The 17,810-nt window shown below is 35.6% G+C and overlaps 1 protein-coding gene across 3 annotated transcripts in view; it reads left to right on the forward strand.

The window, feature by feature from the left end:
• Hook3 (hook microtubule tethering protein 3) overlaps window positions 1-17,341 on the forward strand; it is a 110,502-nt gene extending 93,161 nt beyond the window's left edge. For 2 of the 3 annotated variants that reach the window (XM_087180411.1, XM_087180412.1), the window contains 6 exons: window positions 8,140-8,222; window positions 9,329-9,429; window positions 11,095-11,199; window positions 11,365-11,436; window positions 15,034-15,170; window positions 16,928-17,341. In XM_087180411.1, the coding sequence (XP_087036537.1) occupies window positions 8,140-8,222; window positions 9,329-9,429; window positions 11,095-11,199; window positions 11,365-11,436; window positions 15,034-15,170; window positions 16,928-16,940 (511 nt within the window). In that variant the 3' untranslated portion in view covers window positions 16,941-17,341. Of the gene's footprint in view, window positions 1-8,139; window positions 8,223-9,328; window positions 9,430-11,094; window positions 11,200-11,364; window positions 11,437-15,033; window positions 15,356-16,927 lie in introns of those variants that run through there. The other variant, XM_004855259.4, reaches the window with a different exon arrangement.
• The last annotated feature ends 469 nt before the right edge of the window (window positions 17,342-17,810 follow it).

Genomic DNA, 17,810 nt, shown 5'->3' on the forward strand with positions numbered 1-17,810 from the left:
CAGTCTTATGTTATTCTTCTTTGCATCGTCTAGCAGCTGCTGGATTGATTTCTCATGTTCCCTTACAATTTTAAAGCAATTTTTCTTTTCTTGGTCACTAATTGCAATCTTATCTTCTGTATATGAAATTCTATTCTCACATTGGTTCATTCTGCTGCGCAGACTTTCGATGGAGTTTTTAATCTCTTGGAAATCTGTATCTGTTTTATGGATTCCGTTTGTTTCCTATGTTGAGATTCCATCATGTTCCTCAGATCGTCTTTTTTTTATCTGTGTCCTCTCTAGATTTATTAATCATGTCTTGCACCATGAGCAAAATCTTTGCTGTTATCTGAGTAATTATTTCTGATTTCATTTTTCCCAGATCCTCTTTTGTTACCAGTTCAGAGAGTCCAGGTGGTTGAGTACCAGAGTGTTCCATCTCATTTCCCTTTGGGGTTGCTTTAGGTGATCTGGAAGTCTGTTTTTGAGGCTTGTTTATATGTCTTCTCATTTCCACAGTGGGGTGGGGGGGGGTCATTTTGGCACCCACGTGGCTCACCTTCTCTGCCCTAGGAGCTTGGGATGGCAGCAGGGGAGCTTCCTTCCGGGTGCTGGGACCTGGCTGAGCTTCACTGCCCTAGGAGCCTGGGATGGAGACGGGGAGCTTCCTTCTGGGTGCTGGGACCGGCTGAGCTTCACTGCCCTAGGAGCCCACCTTTTTCATTTCTAATTGCATTAATTAGTCTTTTCTTTCTTTCATTTGGTAGGTTTGGCTGAGGGTTTATGTATTTTGTTTATTCTTCCAAAGAACCAGCTCTTCAGTTCATTGATTTTTTTGTATTTTTTTAGCCTCACTATCATTAATTTCTACACTGATCTTTATGATTTTCCTTCTTAAATTTTGTTTGGGCTTGGATTGTTGTTTTTTGCGTATGTTAAGGTTCCTCCTTAGGTCATTTGTTTGAACTCGCTCTGTTTTTCTGATGTGAGCATTGATTGTATTAAGCTTCCTCTTAGGACTGGTTTCATTGTGTCCAATAGTTACTGGTGTGTTGTACAGGAATAGTCTTTTGATTCTAGCAATTGTTTAATTTCTTCTATGATTTTATCTGTGACTCCTTGGGTGTTCACATCTGAGGAAAGGTTGCAGATTTTTAAAAAACATTTCAATGGTGTCTTCTGTGATGGATTTCTACTTTCACTGTGATTCTTTTATATACATTTAAGCAGCCTTTGTGGATTAGTATGTGGTCTGCTCTGAAGAAAGTTTCACACTGCTTAGAAGAATGTATATTCTGTTTTGATAGGGTAGAACATTAGATATCTATTAAGTCCATGTGTTCAAAGGTGTTGTTCTGCTTTGATATTTCTTTATTGATTTTTTTAGTTGATCTGTCTCTTTCCAGAAGTTGGGTATTGAGTTCACCCATTGCTTGTATTAGTGTTCATTTGATTTTTTATGTCCAGCAGTGTTTGTTATATAAAGTATAGTGTTCCAGTATTTGTGCATATATAATGACAACTGTTATCTCTCTCTCTGTTTTTTTTCGGTACTGGGGTTCGAACTCGGGACCTTGCACTTGCAAGGCAGGCAGTGGCACCACTGAGTTAAATCCCCAGCTCTGTCACCTCTTTTTCTTGGATTATTCCTTCAACTAATATGTAGTGACCTTTTTGTCTCTCCTCAGTAGTTTTAGTCTGAAGTTTACTTTGAGAGTAAAACTGCTACCCATGCTTTTTTGGGGTAGCACTTTTACCTTTTTTGATGCATAAAATATTTCCATCCTTTCATTTTTAATATATGAATTTTTTTTGGATTATATGAGTTTTTTGAATTCAACAGACTGTTGGATTCTGTTTTTTGATCCAGTTTTCTAATCTTTCTTTTCATTGGGGAGTGAAGGGCATTAACATGGAGAGTTACTACTGAAAGGTATTTATTTCCCTTTGTTTTTCCTTTTTCTTTGTTACTGGGGATGGAACTCAGGACCTTGTGCTTGTGAGGCAGGCGGCAGAACCACTGAGCTAAATCGCCAGCCCTCTTTTTCCATTTTTAAAAAATCTATTCATCTTCCTTGATATATTCATTTCATTTGGATTTTTTTACTTTTTTGGCTTCATTATCTCTAGTATATTCTTGAAGTATTTTCTGCAATGCTGGTTTGATGTTCACAAATCTATTGAGTTAACGCTTTTTTATGAAATCTTATTTTTCCATCTAGTTTGAAAGAAAGTTTTGCCCAATATATTAATCTGTGTTAAAAGTTGCTTGCTTTTAGGTCTTGAAATACTCTACTCCAAGCTCTTATGGCCAGTAAATTTTGTGTTGAGAACTCTGCTATAATTCTAATAGGTTACCTTTATATGTGATTTTTTTTTTCTTTTGTCTGACAACTTAAAATTCCAGGATTCCAGGTTTTTCTTGGCCATCTGGAATTTTAATTATAATGTGTTATACATGATTTCTGTTTTCATCATAGTTGGTCAGTGTTCTGTACGCCTCACTTGTCTGTACGTTGAGCTCTTTCCTCATACTTGGTAAGTTTTCTGTTACAATTTCTGTAAACCAATTTTTTATTCCATGTATGCTATCTTCTAGTTTCTCTCTAACTCCATTTAGCCTTAGGTTGGTCTTTTTGTCATTCTAGTAGCTGTTGGATAAATTTTTCTTGTTCTCTTATTATTTATAAGGCTTCTCTGAGTAATCTTGTAATTTACAATTTTGTCCTCGATTTCAGAAACCCACTCTTCACATTGGTCGTTTCTCCAATTTATTAATTCAATAACAATTTTTTATAACTAGTATTTTTGTCTGATACCTTTTCATACATTCTATATCTTTGTTAAATTTGTCATTCATATTTTGAACCATTTTGATCAGCTCTTCCAGTGTTTTGTTTTCCCCAAATCCACGTTGGTCATTTGTATGATAATTCCATAAAGTTTTGGGTCATGTCCTCTTTGAACTCCCCAAGTTTCTTTAACTCTTCTTCAGTCAGTTTATAGAGCTCTGCTACCTGGTGTTTACTTTTCCTCTCCTCTCCATTGGTGTCCCTCAATTTCTGCCTTGGAGAAGTTGGGAGACCTTGGGGGTCTTTTGTTGCCTTGTTTTACCGTGTGTGTGTGTGTGTGTGCGTGCGTGCGCGCGCGCACATGTGTGTGTGTCTGTCTCCATTTTTTGTTTGTGTGGGGATTTTTGGTACCGGGGATCAAACTCGGGTCCTTGTGCTTATGCAGCAGGCGGACAAACCACTGAGCTAAATCCCCGGCCCTGTCTCCATTTTTTGATGCTAAGAGTTGAAGTCAGGTAGGGTGGGAATAGTTGTAAATGATATGGAGAAGTGGGTTGGACTCTTCCCCTGTGTTTTGAGGAAAGAATTATTTCTGGTTATAACAGAATCAACTGATTTGATTATACATCACTTATATGTGATAAACCTTGCATTTATACTTTTACCTTTTATCAGTAGTCTTTGCAGCATATATTTCATTGTTACTAGCAATTATTCTGCAATGTGGAAGGAAAATGAAGGGATAAGATGGAAGGATAGGTGATGAAATGAGTGTAAGTCAGCAAGAGGAGAGAAATAATAGGAGAAATAATAATGGGTGAAAAAATCAGGCATAGGTCAGATTCTGTTGGAGGCCTTACAGTTAGATTGAAGGGTTAGTGTTGATATTTGTAGGAGTGAGGATAGGATATAGCAAGAGGAAACTGTACTTTGGGATTGAGGAAAGCCACAAGCTTGTCAGAACCTGTTGATACATTTGTGCTCCAGTAAAATGAAAAAGAGGCAAGGGAAGATGGGTTAGGTATGAAGACAAAGACCAAAAGGAATCTATTCTATAAAGAGGACCGAAAGTTAATACAAGAAAAAATAGGAGTGACTGAGAGAAAGCAGAATATACCAAACTAAAAATCTGAGAGGAAGAATTTAAAATGTGGAAGAAACAAGTAAAAAATAAGAAAATAATACTGCTATGGAAGCTTGAGTTGTAAAAAAATAGACAAGAAGAGGTAGAGAAAATAAAAACAAACTAAACTGAAGCAAAAAGAAAAAAATCTATCAGAAACTCAGATCAAATACTCCAGCAAGAGAATGCACATGCAGTTCACATGTGTCTGCTACACCAAAAACCCTGAGTGTTCATAGTTCCCTTCTTGCCTTAGTTGTGTTCTGATTGCAGGAAACCACACCAATTTCCCTTCTTTTCCTTTGCACACAAAACCCACACTAAATCAGCCTCAAGAATTCTCTCCAGCTATGGTAGCTGGTAGAATCTGAGCCTGTCCCTGTTCTGAGCCTAAGGCATAATCATGTCCACAGGACTCTGTAAGTGGGTCCATTCTTAAGTGGGGGTCCACAGTGTTGGCAGGAGTCTTTGGGTGCCATTTGCTTGGGGGTTTTTTTTGTTTGTTTCCTGCTGGGGATAGATGGGGTGGGGTGCGGGGTCCTTTCTCTTTGCCGTCTTCTTTTTTTTTTTTTTGGTTCTGGGTGTCGAACGTGGGACCTTGCACTTGCGAGGCAGGCAGCGGAACTACTGAGCTAAATCCCGGGCCCTGGGTCCCTTCTCTTTGCCGAGCACCATTGAGGATGCCTCTGGGCTGCACCATTCTCCAGTGTTTTGAGGAGAGGTGATGAGAATAAGAGGGTGCTCTGTTCAGTCTGACCCAGGACATTAGCCTCTGCAAGGCTACTTTGCTCTCTTAATGGCTGCTGCCCATGGGGGGCGGGGGGGGGTGTCCTATAGCAGTATGAATCAGCAGCGATGGTGCCATTTCCCCTCTTCAATGATCCAGATGTTTGGTTTGGTCTGCATGTATCATCTTTCTCATTAATTTTGTTTCAGAGCATAATTCCTTCCCCCACTAGAGAGGACCTGTGGCTTCACTGAATCCTCTCTGAGCGTCTGACATGATTGCTCCTCTAGTCAGCCATGTTGGATCCCCCATTATTATTTTTTTAGTAAGCACATTTTTGATATAATAGAGGAACAAAAAAAGTTACTTCCCAGCCTTTGTGAGAATGAGAAGTTACGTAGATTGAGAAGTTAGTATTGAATTCTGTCTTTTTTTACATTTCTTGGGCCGGGGATATAGCTCAGTGGCACCCTGCTGCTGCCTGGCAAGTGCAAGGTCCTGAGTTCAGTCCCTGGTAACAAAAAAAAAATTCTTATTCCTTTATGACAAAAACTAGAATACTCATCATTTCATAAAACTACTGTTTGACGATTGTTTTATAGTCATTTACATGGTAGAAATCTTCATTAGAAAGGATTTATTAGTAAACATGAAGTCTGTTTTCTTTTTCTTAGAGCTGCCATAATAGATTACCACCATCTGGGGCTGGATTAAAAGAACAGCAATGTATTTTCTCACAGTTATGGGGCCTGGAAGAGTAAAATCACGATGTCAGTAGTTTGTTCCTTCTAGAGGTTCTGAGAAAGACTTCCACGCTAGCCTCTCTGTGTGTGGTGGCTGCCAGAAGGCCATGGTGTCCATTAGGCTATGGATATGTCACTCCAGTCTCTATCTCCATCTTCACCTGACATTCCTTTTTCTGTACAGTAGCTCCCTCATCTTCTGGGGTTCCTTCTAAGACCCCCAGTGGATGCCTCACTGGATAGTTCTGAACCCTCTATATATTACTTTTCCTATACATACATACATGGATAAAGCTTAATTTATAAATTAGACCTGATAAAAGATTAACAACAGTATCTAATAAAAAGCTATAAACATATAATAGTACACTGATCCAGTGACATTGGTTCATGAGTGACTGATAGGTAAGTAGCAATTACAGTGTGGACACACTGGAGCAAGGGATGATTCACTTGCCAGGCAGCACACACCAGGACCACATGAGATTTCCTCACTACTGAGAACAGCAGGTAATTTAAAAGTTATCAATTGTTTATATCTGAAATTTTGCATTTAACATTTTCACTGTAATTAACCACAAGCAGCTGAAACCAAGGAAAACAACCATAGAGAAGAGGAGACTACTGTGTTTCTTCATACGTCCTTCCTATAAGAACACTAGTTACTGGATAGAGGGCCCACCCTCGTCTCTTAACTAATTATAAAGGTCTAATTTCCAAATAATGCCGCATTCAAAATACTCGTGATTAGAACTTATGTTATCTTTTAGTTGTGTTGTTTTGTTTTGATTTGTTTTCTTTTTTGATACAAGATCTCACTGTAGTTCGAGCTGGCCTTCAACTCACCATGTATCCCAGGCTGGCCTTGAACTCACAGTAATCCTTTGGCCTCAGCCTACCTAGAGCTGAGATTACAAATGTGAGCTACCATGCCTGGCTTCTCAGATTATCTTTTTGGAAAACACAATTCAACACAACAAATCACCTCTACCTATCTAAAAAGATGTTAAATCTCATTCAAATTTAAAACTACAGTGGAGACCATTTTAAACATACCAAATTAGTAAAAACTAAAAAATCAGACACAGTATGTATTGCTGAAGACAGTGATAATTCTCATTCACTTCTGGTAGGAGTTTTAGCATCAGTAACGTAGTAAACTTTAACATGCGCCTATTCTTTGACATAACAGTTCCACTATCTATTCCCAGGATTCCTAGAGCTATTATTTGCCCATGTGAACCAAGAGATAGAGGGAAGAAAGTATGAAAGAATTTTTTTTTTTTTTTTTTTGCTACCGGGGATCAAACTCGGGTCCTTGCGCTTGTGCAGCAGGCAGCGAAACCACTGAGCTAAATCCCCGGCCTGAAAGAATATTTTTTATAGTTACAAAAGTAGAAATAATACATATATCCACTAATTGGAAATGATAGAGTGTTCAAACAGTAGGACACTATTCAGCAATTTAAAAAATATATAGTGCCGGGGATTTAGCTCAGTGGTTCCGCCACCTGCCTCTCAAGCGCAGGGTCCTGAGTTCAATCCCCATTATCAAAAAATAAATAAAATTTTTAAAAATGTGTAAACTAGGGCTGACAATCAACCTAGATGAATTTCAAGAACATAATGTTTACCAAAAGGTACAAATTAGAATAATATAATTATGTATAAAGTTAAACAGCAAAATTAAGCAATGTATTAATAGCAGAGGCATGAAAATCATGAGAATGATTTTAATTCTGGACTTGATTACTTCCAAGAGGGAGCCAGAGAGACATGTAACTTTAAGGTTTTGCATGAATTGTTCTGTAACCTGATGGTGATTCACTCAGCTTTGGTTATTTTTAATTTTTTAAACTATATATATTTGTGTTGTATATGTGACATTATACTTTCAAAAATAATTTATTGGGAGAGGCTTTATAGTATTATACATTGAAAAGATCGGAAATAGATGCAAATAAGTACTCAATTTTTATTAATGTTTTTCTGTGTCTTCCAATTTCTGCACCCTTTTTCCTACTCATAGTGCCACAATAAATACTATCAAGGGACAATTACATATACTATATAAATACCTGGAAAGAAATGTAGCTTTCCATTAATTCTTTTACATTGAACTATAACATATAGATAGATAGATAGATAATAGATATAGATATGATAGAGCAAGTACACATCTCAAGTTCCTATATGTAGGACTTGATGAATGTATACCTACATACATAGGCAGTTTGGGCCAATATGCAGAGTACTTCTAGCAGCTTAACATAATTAATTCTCCCTCTTGTTTGATTGACTACATTTCCAAATTTGCCACAATGCTGATCTTTATCACCTGTCATTAGTTTTGACACCTCAACTTCACATATAACTAAAGTCATACATTATTGCCCTTTAACTTCCTTTGTTCATTATTCTGTGAGATCTATTTATGTAATTATATGTATTACCATGTACTTCATACTTCACTCCTTTTTGTTGGTGTGGAGTATTCTTTCCTTAATCTTTTTCTGCAACAAGGATTTGTAATATAAAACCTCTACAAAGTTTGAAATTTAACTGTTAAAATATCCTTATTCCAAGAAAAATACTTGTCCCCTCTTAACACCCCTTCGCATACAAAGAAACCAATACTGTTTCAAATTAAATATTTTGTCTTAACAGTACTTGTATGCAAGTGTCTTTCAAGTATAAAGAACGCGGTTCTTTAATTTGAAGTGGAAGAAAGATACAGAGACAGTAGTGATACAGTGTCATATTTTGCTACAGAGAGAAGCTACATGAAGCAAATAATGAATTGCAGAAGAAGAGAGCCATTATTGAAGATCTTGAGCCCAGATTTAACAACAGCTGTGAGTTTCTTCTATATAGCATTAGCTTTAAGTTGAGTTAACTATATACTACACTAGAAATAATGATTTTATATAAATATAGGCCTTATTACTTATCATACCAATTGAATTTGTCTTGTTTAGAGTAGTTTACTGACCCCCCAATCCCCGTACCCTGGATCGAGCTCAGGACCTTGCCTTTGCAAGGATGGCACAGCACCACTGAGCTAAATCCCTGGCCCTAGAGTAGTATATCCTTTTGTCTTAAATTACTAGTTACACTAGTTATGCATAAAAATTTTTCTTAACTGTGGATTCTAAAGTAAGTTGAATTTACACATCTATTTAGAGTAAGCTGAATTTACACATCTATTTACAGTTACATCTGTAGATAGCTTGGCCTTATTCTTTTTTACTAGGTGAAAGAACAAACTTTTACTTTTTAAAAAATTCTTTGCAATACGAGGAATCAAACCCAGGGCTTTACAATACTAGGAAAGACCTCTACTGTTGAAACACACACCCCCTCCGCCCTGCTTTTTTTTTTAATGGTAGTAAAATATACAAATAAGACTTAAACCATCTTAACTGTACTGTCCAGTGCTGTTAAGTCCTTTTACATTATTATGCAGCCATCATTACCCATTTCTAAAACTTTTTCATCAGTCCATACTGGAACTCTGTACTCACTGAATGATAGTTCTCCCTCTCTTGTCAGTCTATTTTACTGTCCTCATAAGTACAGTTATGAATTACTTCTCTTTTTGTGCTTCCATACTTCCCTTAGCATAATGTCTTTTATTTTTACTTAACATTATGTCTCCTTGTTGTAGTATGTATCAGAAATGATTGAATGGTATTACATTATACAAATATACGACATTTTGTTTATTCATTTAACTATTAATTGAACTTTATAAGTTGATGCTGTTCTATATTGGATTTCTTGTTTATTAAAGGAAAGCTTTTTGTAAAAAAAGTTTTTTGAATTGGTGTTTTTAAAAAATTATATATGGTAATAAGTGAAACAGCCTCTCAAATCTGTTAACTATTATAAATTTGTCAATTAAAATACAGTTTAAAAGTTGTTAAAATATAAATTTCTCTTTAATATTTCCCATCTACAGCCTTAAAAATTGAAGAATTACAAGAAGCTTTACGGAAGAAGGAAGAAGAAATGAAGCAAATGGAAGAACGATATAAAAAATATTTAGAGAAAGCCAAAAGTGTAAGAATAAATATGAATTTGAGAGTATCTCGTTGCACTTTCTGATCATCCTTCACTAAGGTTTGGGAGGGTTTTTTTGGTTTTTAGAAACAGGGTCTCACTGTGTACTTCAGGCTGGCCTTGAATCCATTATGTGGCCCAGGCTGACCTTGAACTCACAACAATCCTCTTGCCTCAGCCTCCCAAGTGCTAGGATTGCAGGCATGTGCCACCACCCCCAGCATGAGATCTTAAAATATAGAATATATTCAGTATGAAAAACAAAAATCTTTGAACAAAAAAAGAGCCTGAGCTAGAAGCAGTTTTCAGAATAGGTCTCTGCAGAGATTAGTTACTGATTCCTAAGAAGAAAATGTTATTTTATGTAGGAAATAAGTTCCAATCACCATCATAACCAATAATTAAAATTAATAACACATGGTACTAATACACAAAGACTGGTGCCTCCTTGTGGCGTGTCATTTCAGTAACAATTCACCTGAATTTAAACAATCTTCTAGACCTTTCAGCTCAGAGGAAAAATGAGGTTATTGGGACAAATTCAAAAATATCTTCAGGGAAAATCAGGTAAATCCAGAATTGGAGGTAAAAGCCTCATGAAAATAAAAATAGGCCGTGGAATCTGCTTTAAGAAGCTCCACTTAATCACCAAATGCAGCAAGCACACTGATATTCAGGTCCTGGATTGGGAGCAAAGAAGGTCAGTTAAAAGACATTTTAGGGATATTTGTTGGAATGTGGATTTGAACCAGTTAGTAACATTTCTATAGAATTGTTAATTTTCTCACCAATGATAATATATTGTTATTATGAATAATAATATCCTTGATCTAAGGATATACACAGTTGAGTATCTAAGGGTTATATGTCATGAGGTCTATGGATTATTTTTAAATAGTCTCCAAAACAAGTGCATATGTGTGTGTAGAGAGAGAACTCAAATATAGCACTGTAGCAATTGGTGAATCTGGGTTAAAGATAAGTCTGTTTTTATCGTTTGAACATTTTGATAGTAAAAGTATTAGAAAAAGAAAGACCTCTCCGTCTAGTTGGTCAGCCAGAATTGCATCCCATGCCCAGTCTGAACTATTAGCAGTGGAGGAAATAGAAGCACAGGGATGAGGGGCGAAGGATTTAGCTCAGTGGTTCCGGCACCTGCCTCGCAAGCGCAAGGACCTGAGTTCAATCCCCGGTACCGAAAAAAAAAAAGAAGAAGCAGCACAGGGATGGGCTTGTGCCAGCTGGGACCCTCTGGAATGCCTGTCCAGAGGCAGAGAACCAGCTGAAGAGAGGATAGAGTGGAAAGCTGCCAGTAGTGTCTACTTAACAGTATTTGAAATTTTAAGTCAGAATTCCTTCTCATAAATGATTTTCATTTAATTCAAAAGTTGAAAAAAGTGTTATTTCATAAATTTAAATTATCTTTGTAATATACCCCTTTGTTTTTATACTACATCCATTTTTTTTTGTAATATATCCTTTTGTTTTCTTTACAAAAATAATTGCTTTCTTAAGTGTTACCCTTTAAGACGTTTAGTTTGTTTATTTGCTTGCTGCAGGACTAAGGATTGAATCCAGTACCCTGCAGTTACTGTGCAAGCAGTGTACTGCAGAGCTGTGGCCACAGCCCAAGACTTTTTACATTTTTCTTTCATTACTCTGCAGGTTATCCGTACCTTAGATCCTAAACAAAATCAGGGAGCAGCGCCAGAAATACAAGCTCTCAAAAATCAACTCCAGGAACAGGACCGACTATTCCACTCATTAGAGGTAGTTTACTATACTGTACAATAAAATACTGATTTTTTGATTCTTTATTTTCTGGGAGCCTTGCTATGTATACACAATTGTATCTGTGGATTTAGATAATTGTAGAATTTTGTTTAGATTGAATTATCTTGTATATTTATATGTTTACATGTGCTTGTTCTTTAGAAAGAATATGAGAAAACGAAGAGTCAAAGAGACATGGAGGAGAAATATATTGTTAGTGCCTGGTACAACATGGTAAGAAAATAGCACTTTAAAACATGATGCAAAGTTCATTGGATATATAATACTGCCTTTACTGTAGAAGTAATTCTGCCAAAAATCAGAAAGTAATTGCTGTCCTAACTCAGACTTACAAAGGTGCTCATCACCTTTCTGACCTCATTTAACCCTGTGTGTGAGACTGTCTCAGTATCTTTTCAGGACTTACATTTAGGACAGCAGGACAGTTTAACAATCTCTCAGGATTAGAGCATGTTCACGGGCCCAGACCTTGACCCACTAGAGGCTTTGAAGTTGAATGTTCAACACAAAACTGTAAATAATATACTTCAGGGAAAACTGAATGGTCATCAGCATTGTGGTCTGGGTATAAACAACTGTAACTTTTCAAAATGTAGCACTTTTTCAGTATTTCTTCCCAGACATTTTGTCTTCCTTTTCTTTTTGTTCTTCCCAGTGAAACAGCTTCTTTGTCTTGAACAGATAATTAAACCAGATTCCTTTCAACATCCTCTTCTGGCCCCTGTAGCTCTGTTGCCATAAAACCATTGTTTTTGTTTTTCAGTTATAATTGCTACTGCCTCTTAAAGGTTAGTGTCCCTGACCTAATAGTAAGATTTGATCTTTGCTAAAAATTCACAAATTTTACAACATATCAGCATTTATTTGTCTTGGTCAAGACTTAAGATTTTATCACAACTTTTTTTAGAAAAGAAATAATTTTGGATTTAGAATATTAATAACAGATTTGGATATCTTAAAAATCTAAACCTAGAACAAAACCACACATTTAATGAAGTTCTCTAGGAATTAATCCTGACTTTTACTTTTCTTTGTCCTCTGTTAAATTTAGTAATTTCATTCTTGTAGGTCTATGCCTCAATCCTCATTAGTAATCTTGTATTCTTAAATTTGTAGGGTTTTACATATTGTTTCTTATGGAACCAGATTCATTCTGTTACATGGTACTAAAGAATTGTCCTAATTTTTAACTCTTCAGAAAGTAAATAGATTTATACAAATTACATTGAGATTAGATAACCAGTAACTGCATCTTGCTTACATTCAGAAAGCCCTGCATCTCAGACAACTTTTATGGAAATGGAGATGTGAGTGCTGAGAAAAGGTATTAAGTAGCTCAGAGAAACTTTGTGATGGATATGGTGGTCTTAAAAGTGTGAAGAGGGCCAGGGTTTTAGCTTAGTGGTTCTGCCACCTGCCTTGCAAGTGCAAGGAACTGAGTTGGATCCCTAGTACCAAAAAAAAAAAGAAAGCGTGAAGAATTTGAAGAAGTTGCTGCAAGTATATAAGTGAAAATATGATGATATTTTAAATAAGATAATAATTTCAACATAGGTAGCTGAAATAGTTTGTTTTATTGTAATACAAAGAGATTCATAAATACAAAAGGCACTCTTCTATAAAAAGACAATTTCATAACAAAATAGAGAATAGCAGTAGTTAATACACTGTCACGATTGTAAAAGAATTGCCAAAATGTTGCTCAAAAAACAAGTTATAGACAAAAAAGATTCTTTTTTACAAAGAAGAAACAAAGATAATAGCACAAAACTTTCTTTTCAGTGAACTAACAAACTAGTAGTATAAGTGAAATAAATTAGCATATATATTAAAATATTTTTGAAACAATAGATAATTTGGGGAATTATTTTGAGCTTCTACTTCTTATTTATCTATTTTGCTATTATTTATTTTTTGAGTTTCTCATATAAGAGAAGCCATACAATATTTAAACTTGTGTGTCTTACTTAACATTATGTTCTCAAGTTGAATCCTTTTGCCTATGAATGCCTCAAGTTTATCTTTATGCCAGAGTAGTACTTCATTGTGTATAAATATCACATTTCCTTTATCCATAATATAACTAACTCTTTTGGGAAGATAACTAGAAGAGGAAGAGCTGGATCAAATGGGATTTCTAATTTTGTTTTTTCGCAGAATCTGCATACTGATTTCCATAGTGGTGGTTCTAGTTTACGTTCCTACCGACATGTAGAAGAGTTCCTTTTTCCCCCATCCTCAAATGTTGAACATTTTTTCATGTATTTATTGGCCATTTCTACTGCTTCTGAGAAGTGTCCATTCATTTCAGTTGCCTTTTATGTTTGTTTGGTTTTGGTTTTTGGGGGGCGGGTTGGGGGGATACCAGGGATCAAACTCAAGACCTTGATGCAGCACCACTGAGCTAAATCCCCAGTAGTTGCTAATTTTTTGACTGGGTGTTTTATTTTGGGAAACTCTAATTTTTTTAGTTTTTTTTTAATATAGTCTCTAGATGTTAGTTGGCAAAAGTTTTTTCTCATTCTGTACATTGTCTCTTCACTCTGTTGTGTCTGTTGGGTGTGTTGATGTGATAATTAAAGATTATCAATAGATATTTGATTTTATTCAGATCTTTAAATTATTTGATTTCAAACTGACTTTAAAATGTTTTTCTGGAAAATTGTTATATCTGTTGATATATGGTACACTGAAATTGTATTAAAAATGCAAAGCCAGGACCAGTATCTTCCTAGAACTAACGAGTGATAAAAAAAAAACTTACCTCTAGCCTGGCATGGTGACACGTGCCTATAATCCCCAATATTTGGGAGGTTGAGGCAGGAGGCTCACTGGAAGTTCAAGATCAGCCTGGGCTACACAGTGAGTTCAAGGCCAGCCTGAACTACATAGTGAAAACCTGTCTCAAGAAACCAAAAAATTTTTTTAAAAAAAGAAAGGAAAGAAGGAGAAAAAGACAGACAGAAAACAAACTTCTAGTCTTTTGTGCATTGTTGTTTCTTCCTGGATGTCATCCTTCATTTTTTCCTAACAGGTTACCTGTGTCCAGCCTAAACAGCACCTCTCAATTCTTAAAAGTGTCTCTGGGTTCTGCATTGGTTTATTAAAATAATACCCAAACTGCTCTTTGCCTGATCTTCTCCTAGACTTCTGCCTTTATAAAGTAGTGCTATTGTTGTTGTCATTCTTCCACCTGGGAACACCCTGACATCTCCCACTCCTGTGACAGTGTTTTGGCCATTTCTCGCCTTTAAGGCAGTAGTAGGCAGTCCTTATGTTTTCAGGAGAGACCCCTTTGCTCTTGGTTGGACCCTCTATGGTAGTCTGTTAGGAACTTCTCTTAATTTATTTGAGAATCCAAGTCTGTCTTGAAGTGAAGAAAACAGCATGGTGGTATGTATAATACCCAATGTGACTTTTCAGGATAAGAAATAAGTGCATTGGTGTTTTTCAAAATAAGCCCTGTATTTCCAAAACCTGTTAATCATCTACTACCAATCAGTTACACTTTTTTTTTCTTAGAAAATCAAATTTTATACATTTAATTTGAATGGAAAGTATGGGTAACATATTCCAAAAATCTTTCCCTTATCTATTGTAAATTCAGAAAATTAAGCCTTAATTTCTCCAAAAGATTGGTACTTAATTGTCGAAACTAAATCCCACTACAAAATCTTAATCTGTAATACAATTAATATTCCTAAACTGTTTTACTATATAGTGTAACAAATTCTGCATAATGAAATTTTTCTTTGGTGAGAATATGTTCCACTTTTTTCATTGATTCCTTTTTTTTTTTTAATGTTACAGGGAATGACTCTGCATAAAAAAGCAGCTGAAGATAGACTAGCTAGCACTGGTTCAGGGCAGTCATTTCTAGCTAGGCAAAGACAAGCAACCAGCACAAGAAGATCTTATCCAGCCCATGTTCAACCAGCTACAGCAAGGTAGAGAAGTCTTACCATTAGAAATAAAAAAAAAACCCTTCATTGAAGCATACTTGTGTTACATATAACAACATTTTGGGAAATTCAGCCAGCTTATTTTTTGTTTCTCTTCTATTTTAATATTTAGTGTTTCACATTTGAGGACTTTTTCTCTCTTGTATCTTTGTTTTAGGTTCTTTGTCCTTTATTTGTAGACTTTTTAGTTCTTTTAATGTGCCAAAAATTTGTAAATGTCCAATTAAAAGTGTTGTATAATAGTGTAATACTTTTCTTTGTATGGAAATGTCCTCTTCCTCAATGGTGTAGGCTTTGTATGGAATTAGATTTTCTGCCAATAATTGATATACAATTTATATTCTGTATTGTGCTTATGTGTTACTCTGCTTTATAAGAATGTCTTTGTTTAAAGGGAATTAATCTTTTTATAATGTATTAATCTGTGTTTTCAGTTGTTTTCCAAATGCATTTGAAATAACTTACATATTTACTACACAGAATGGTTGGCAAGTGCACTTTTTGCAAAGACTTAAATACATTGGCAGAGGTGCTAATTAAATCTTACCTAAAGCACCTTGGCAGAATTATTTAGAGGGAAAAAATGAGTAATTATTTACAGGAAACTAAATTGTCCTAAGATTTGGAGAAAATTTTGAAAACATAAATATGTGAAATTTTATTATTTTATGCTATTCTGTTTTATGGCAGAAGTAAATATATTGGTGATGTTATTTGGGGAGAAATTTTAGAAGAAAGAAGTCAGGTAGTACATTAATTTTTTTCCTTGCTTTAGAATATCTTAGTATCTGAGGATCAGATTCTAGCCATGTGCTTTACATTTATACTTTTCAACTGTTCTTCACAACTGAAAGATTTATTTTTCATATACTTACGGTTATGGGAAGCCTTATCTGTTGGACAGTTTGTTGACTTGTGCCTCATTTGTTTTACTTATTCCTTCATTTAAACCTTTCCATTTCTCAGTATTTCCTACTAAACATTTTCATATCAGCCATTAAGATCATAAATGACTTCTATATGTAATATTATGACAGATCTCTTAATAGTTTTTCTTAGTTATATCTACTAGTCCAAGAATTTGTTTCTCAATAGATTTTCTTGGGTATTTTCTTGCCTCAAAGTGCTTATAGACCATTTATTTACATTGAAGAATGACTGTCAAGAAATCTTTGTAAAATTGCTTCTCGGCCTTTTGGCTAAGATCAAGTGAAATCTTTGTAAAGCACTTTCTCTATATAAGGTGCTATGTAAATGTGAGATCTCATTCACTTGAAGATGAAATGCCTTCGGTCCAACTTTTTCCATATTGACTTGTGTAAGTTATTTGGTCCCAAATTATATTTAAGTGCCCATCCAGATTTTTTCTTATACCATAGCATGTTTCTTAAAAGCAAAACAATCCTGAAATTAGGTCAGTTTTTTGTTTGTTTTTACATAGGTCACCTAATAGGATGATGTTATTTCATGTACTTGCTATTTGGAAATTGGGTTTCATTTAGTACTGTGTATTAAATTCCAAATAAGTAAGGGCTGGGGATTTTGCTCAGTGGCATGGTGCCTGCCTCACAAGCCCAAGGTCATGAGTTCAATCCCCAGTACCAACAAAAAACAAAAATAAATTACAAATAAGTAATTTAAACCAAGCTCAGTGGTTCAGAAACTATATATGTTTGATTTTTAAATCCTATTTCCTTTTTTGTAAGTTGACTTAAAAGTGTAGTGTTTTTATTTATTCTCAGAAATCATCCTTGAAGAAAGGTATTAGAATACACACAGAAATGACACCATGAACTGTGCAGTTTTTTACATTAATGCGAAAGTCTGAGGACAGTATGAGTACTTCTGCCCACTAAGAGTATAATGCAGCAAGAATTAGTAATAATAAAGCCAAGTGAGTAGAATCATTGTGGGGTTTTTGGCAAAGTAGACTCAGTCAACCTATCTGCCTGCCTGCCTGCCTACCTGCCTGCCTGTCTGCCTGCCTGTCTGTCTGCCTGTCTGTCTCTCTTGACAGTCTCCCTATATTGCTCAGGCTGGCCTCAAGCTATCCTCCTGCTTCAGCTTCCTGAGTATCTGGAATTACAGGCATGTATCACCTCCCTGGCTAATGTATCAAGTTTTGACAATAAAAGATTTTTTTTAAATGTAAGAAGGCTCTGACCCCCAACCTTTATTTCACAAATGGCATAAAGATTCAGTCATTTTCAAAGCAAATTGAGATGTGAACACTAATCTTGGTAAAACTTAAATTATGGAGAAATTATGTCCACAGAGTAAAGTAGATGAAAACAAGAGACTCTGAACTACTCATTAAATGAATTATGTCTATAAAGTGAGGGGCTTACATTTTAATTCTGAACTACTGCCCATTCCTGAACTCCTACGCACACATTCTTTTTTTTTTTTTTTTTTGGTACTGGGGATCGAACTTGGGACCTTGTGCTTGCAAGGCAAGCGATGGAACCACTGAGCTAAATCCCTGGCCCCAATTTTTTTTTTTTTTTTTGCAATACCAGGGATTGAACTCAGGACCTTGCGCTTGCAAGGCAGGCGCCGCATCACTGAGCTAAGTCCCCGGCCCTCCATACATTCTTTACAAAAGGGGTTGAAAGTTGTCAAACT

The sequence above is a fragment of the Heterocephalus glaber genome, unplaced genomic scaffold, assembly GCF_053883595.1.
Source record: "Heterocephalus glaber isolate CG9 unplaced genomic scaffold, H.glaber_assembly_v1.0 deba00001461, whole genome shotgun sequence".
Lineage (NCBI taxonomy): Eukaryota > Metazoa > Chordata > Mammalia > Rodentia > Bathyergidae > Heterocephalus > Heterocephalus glaber.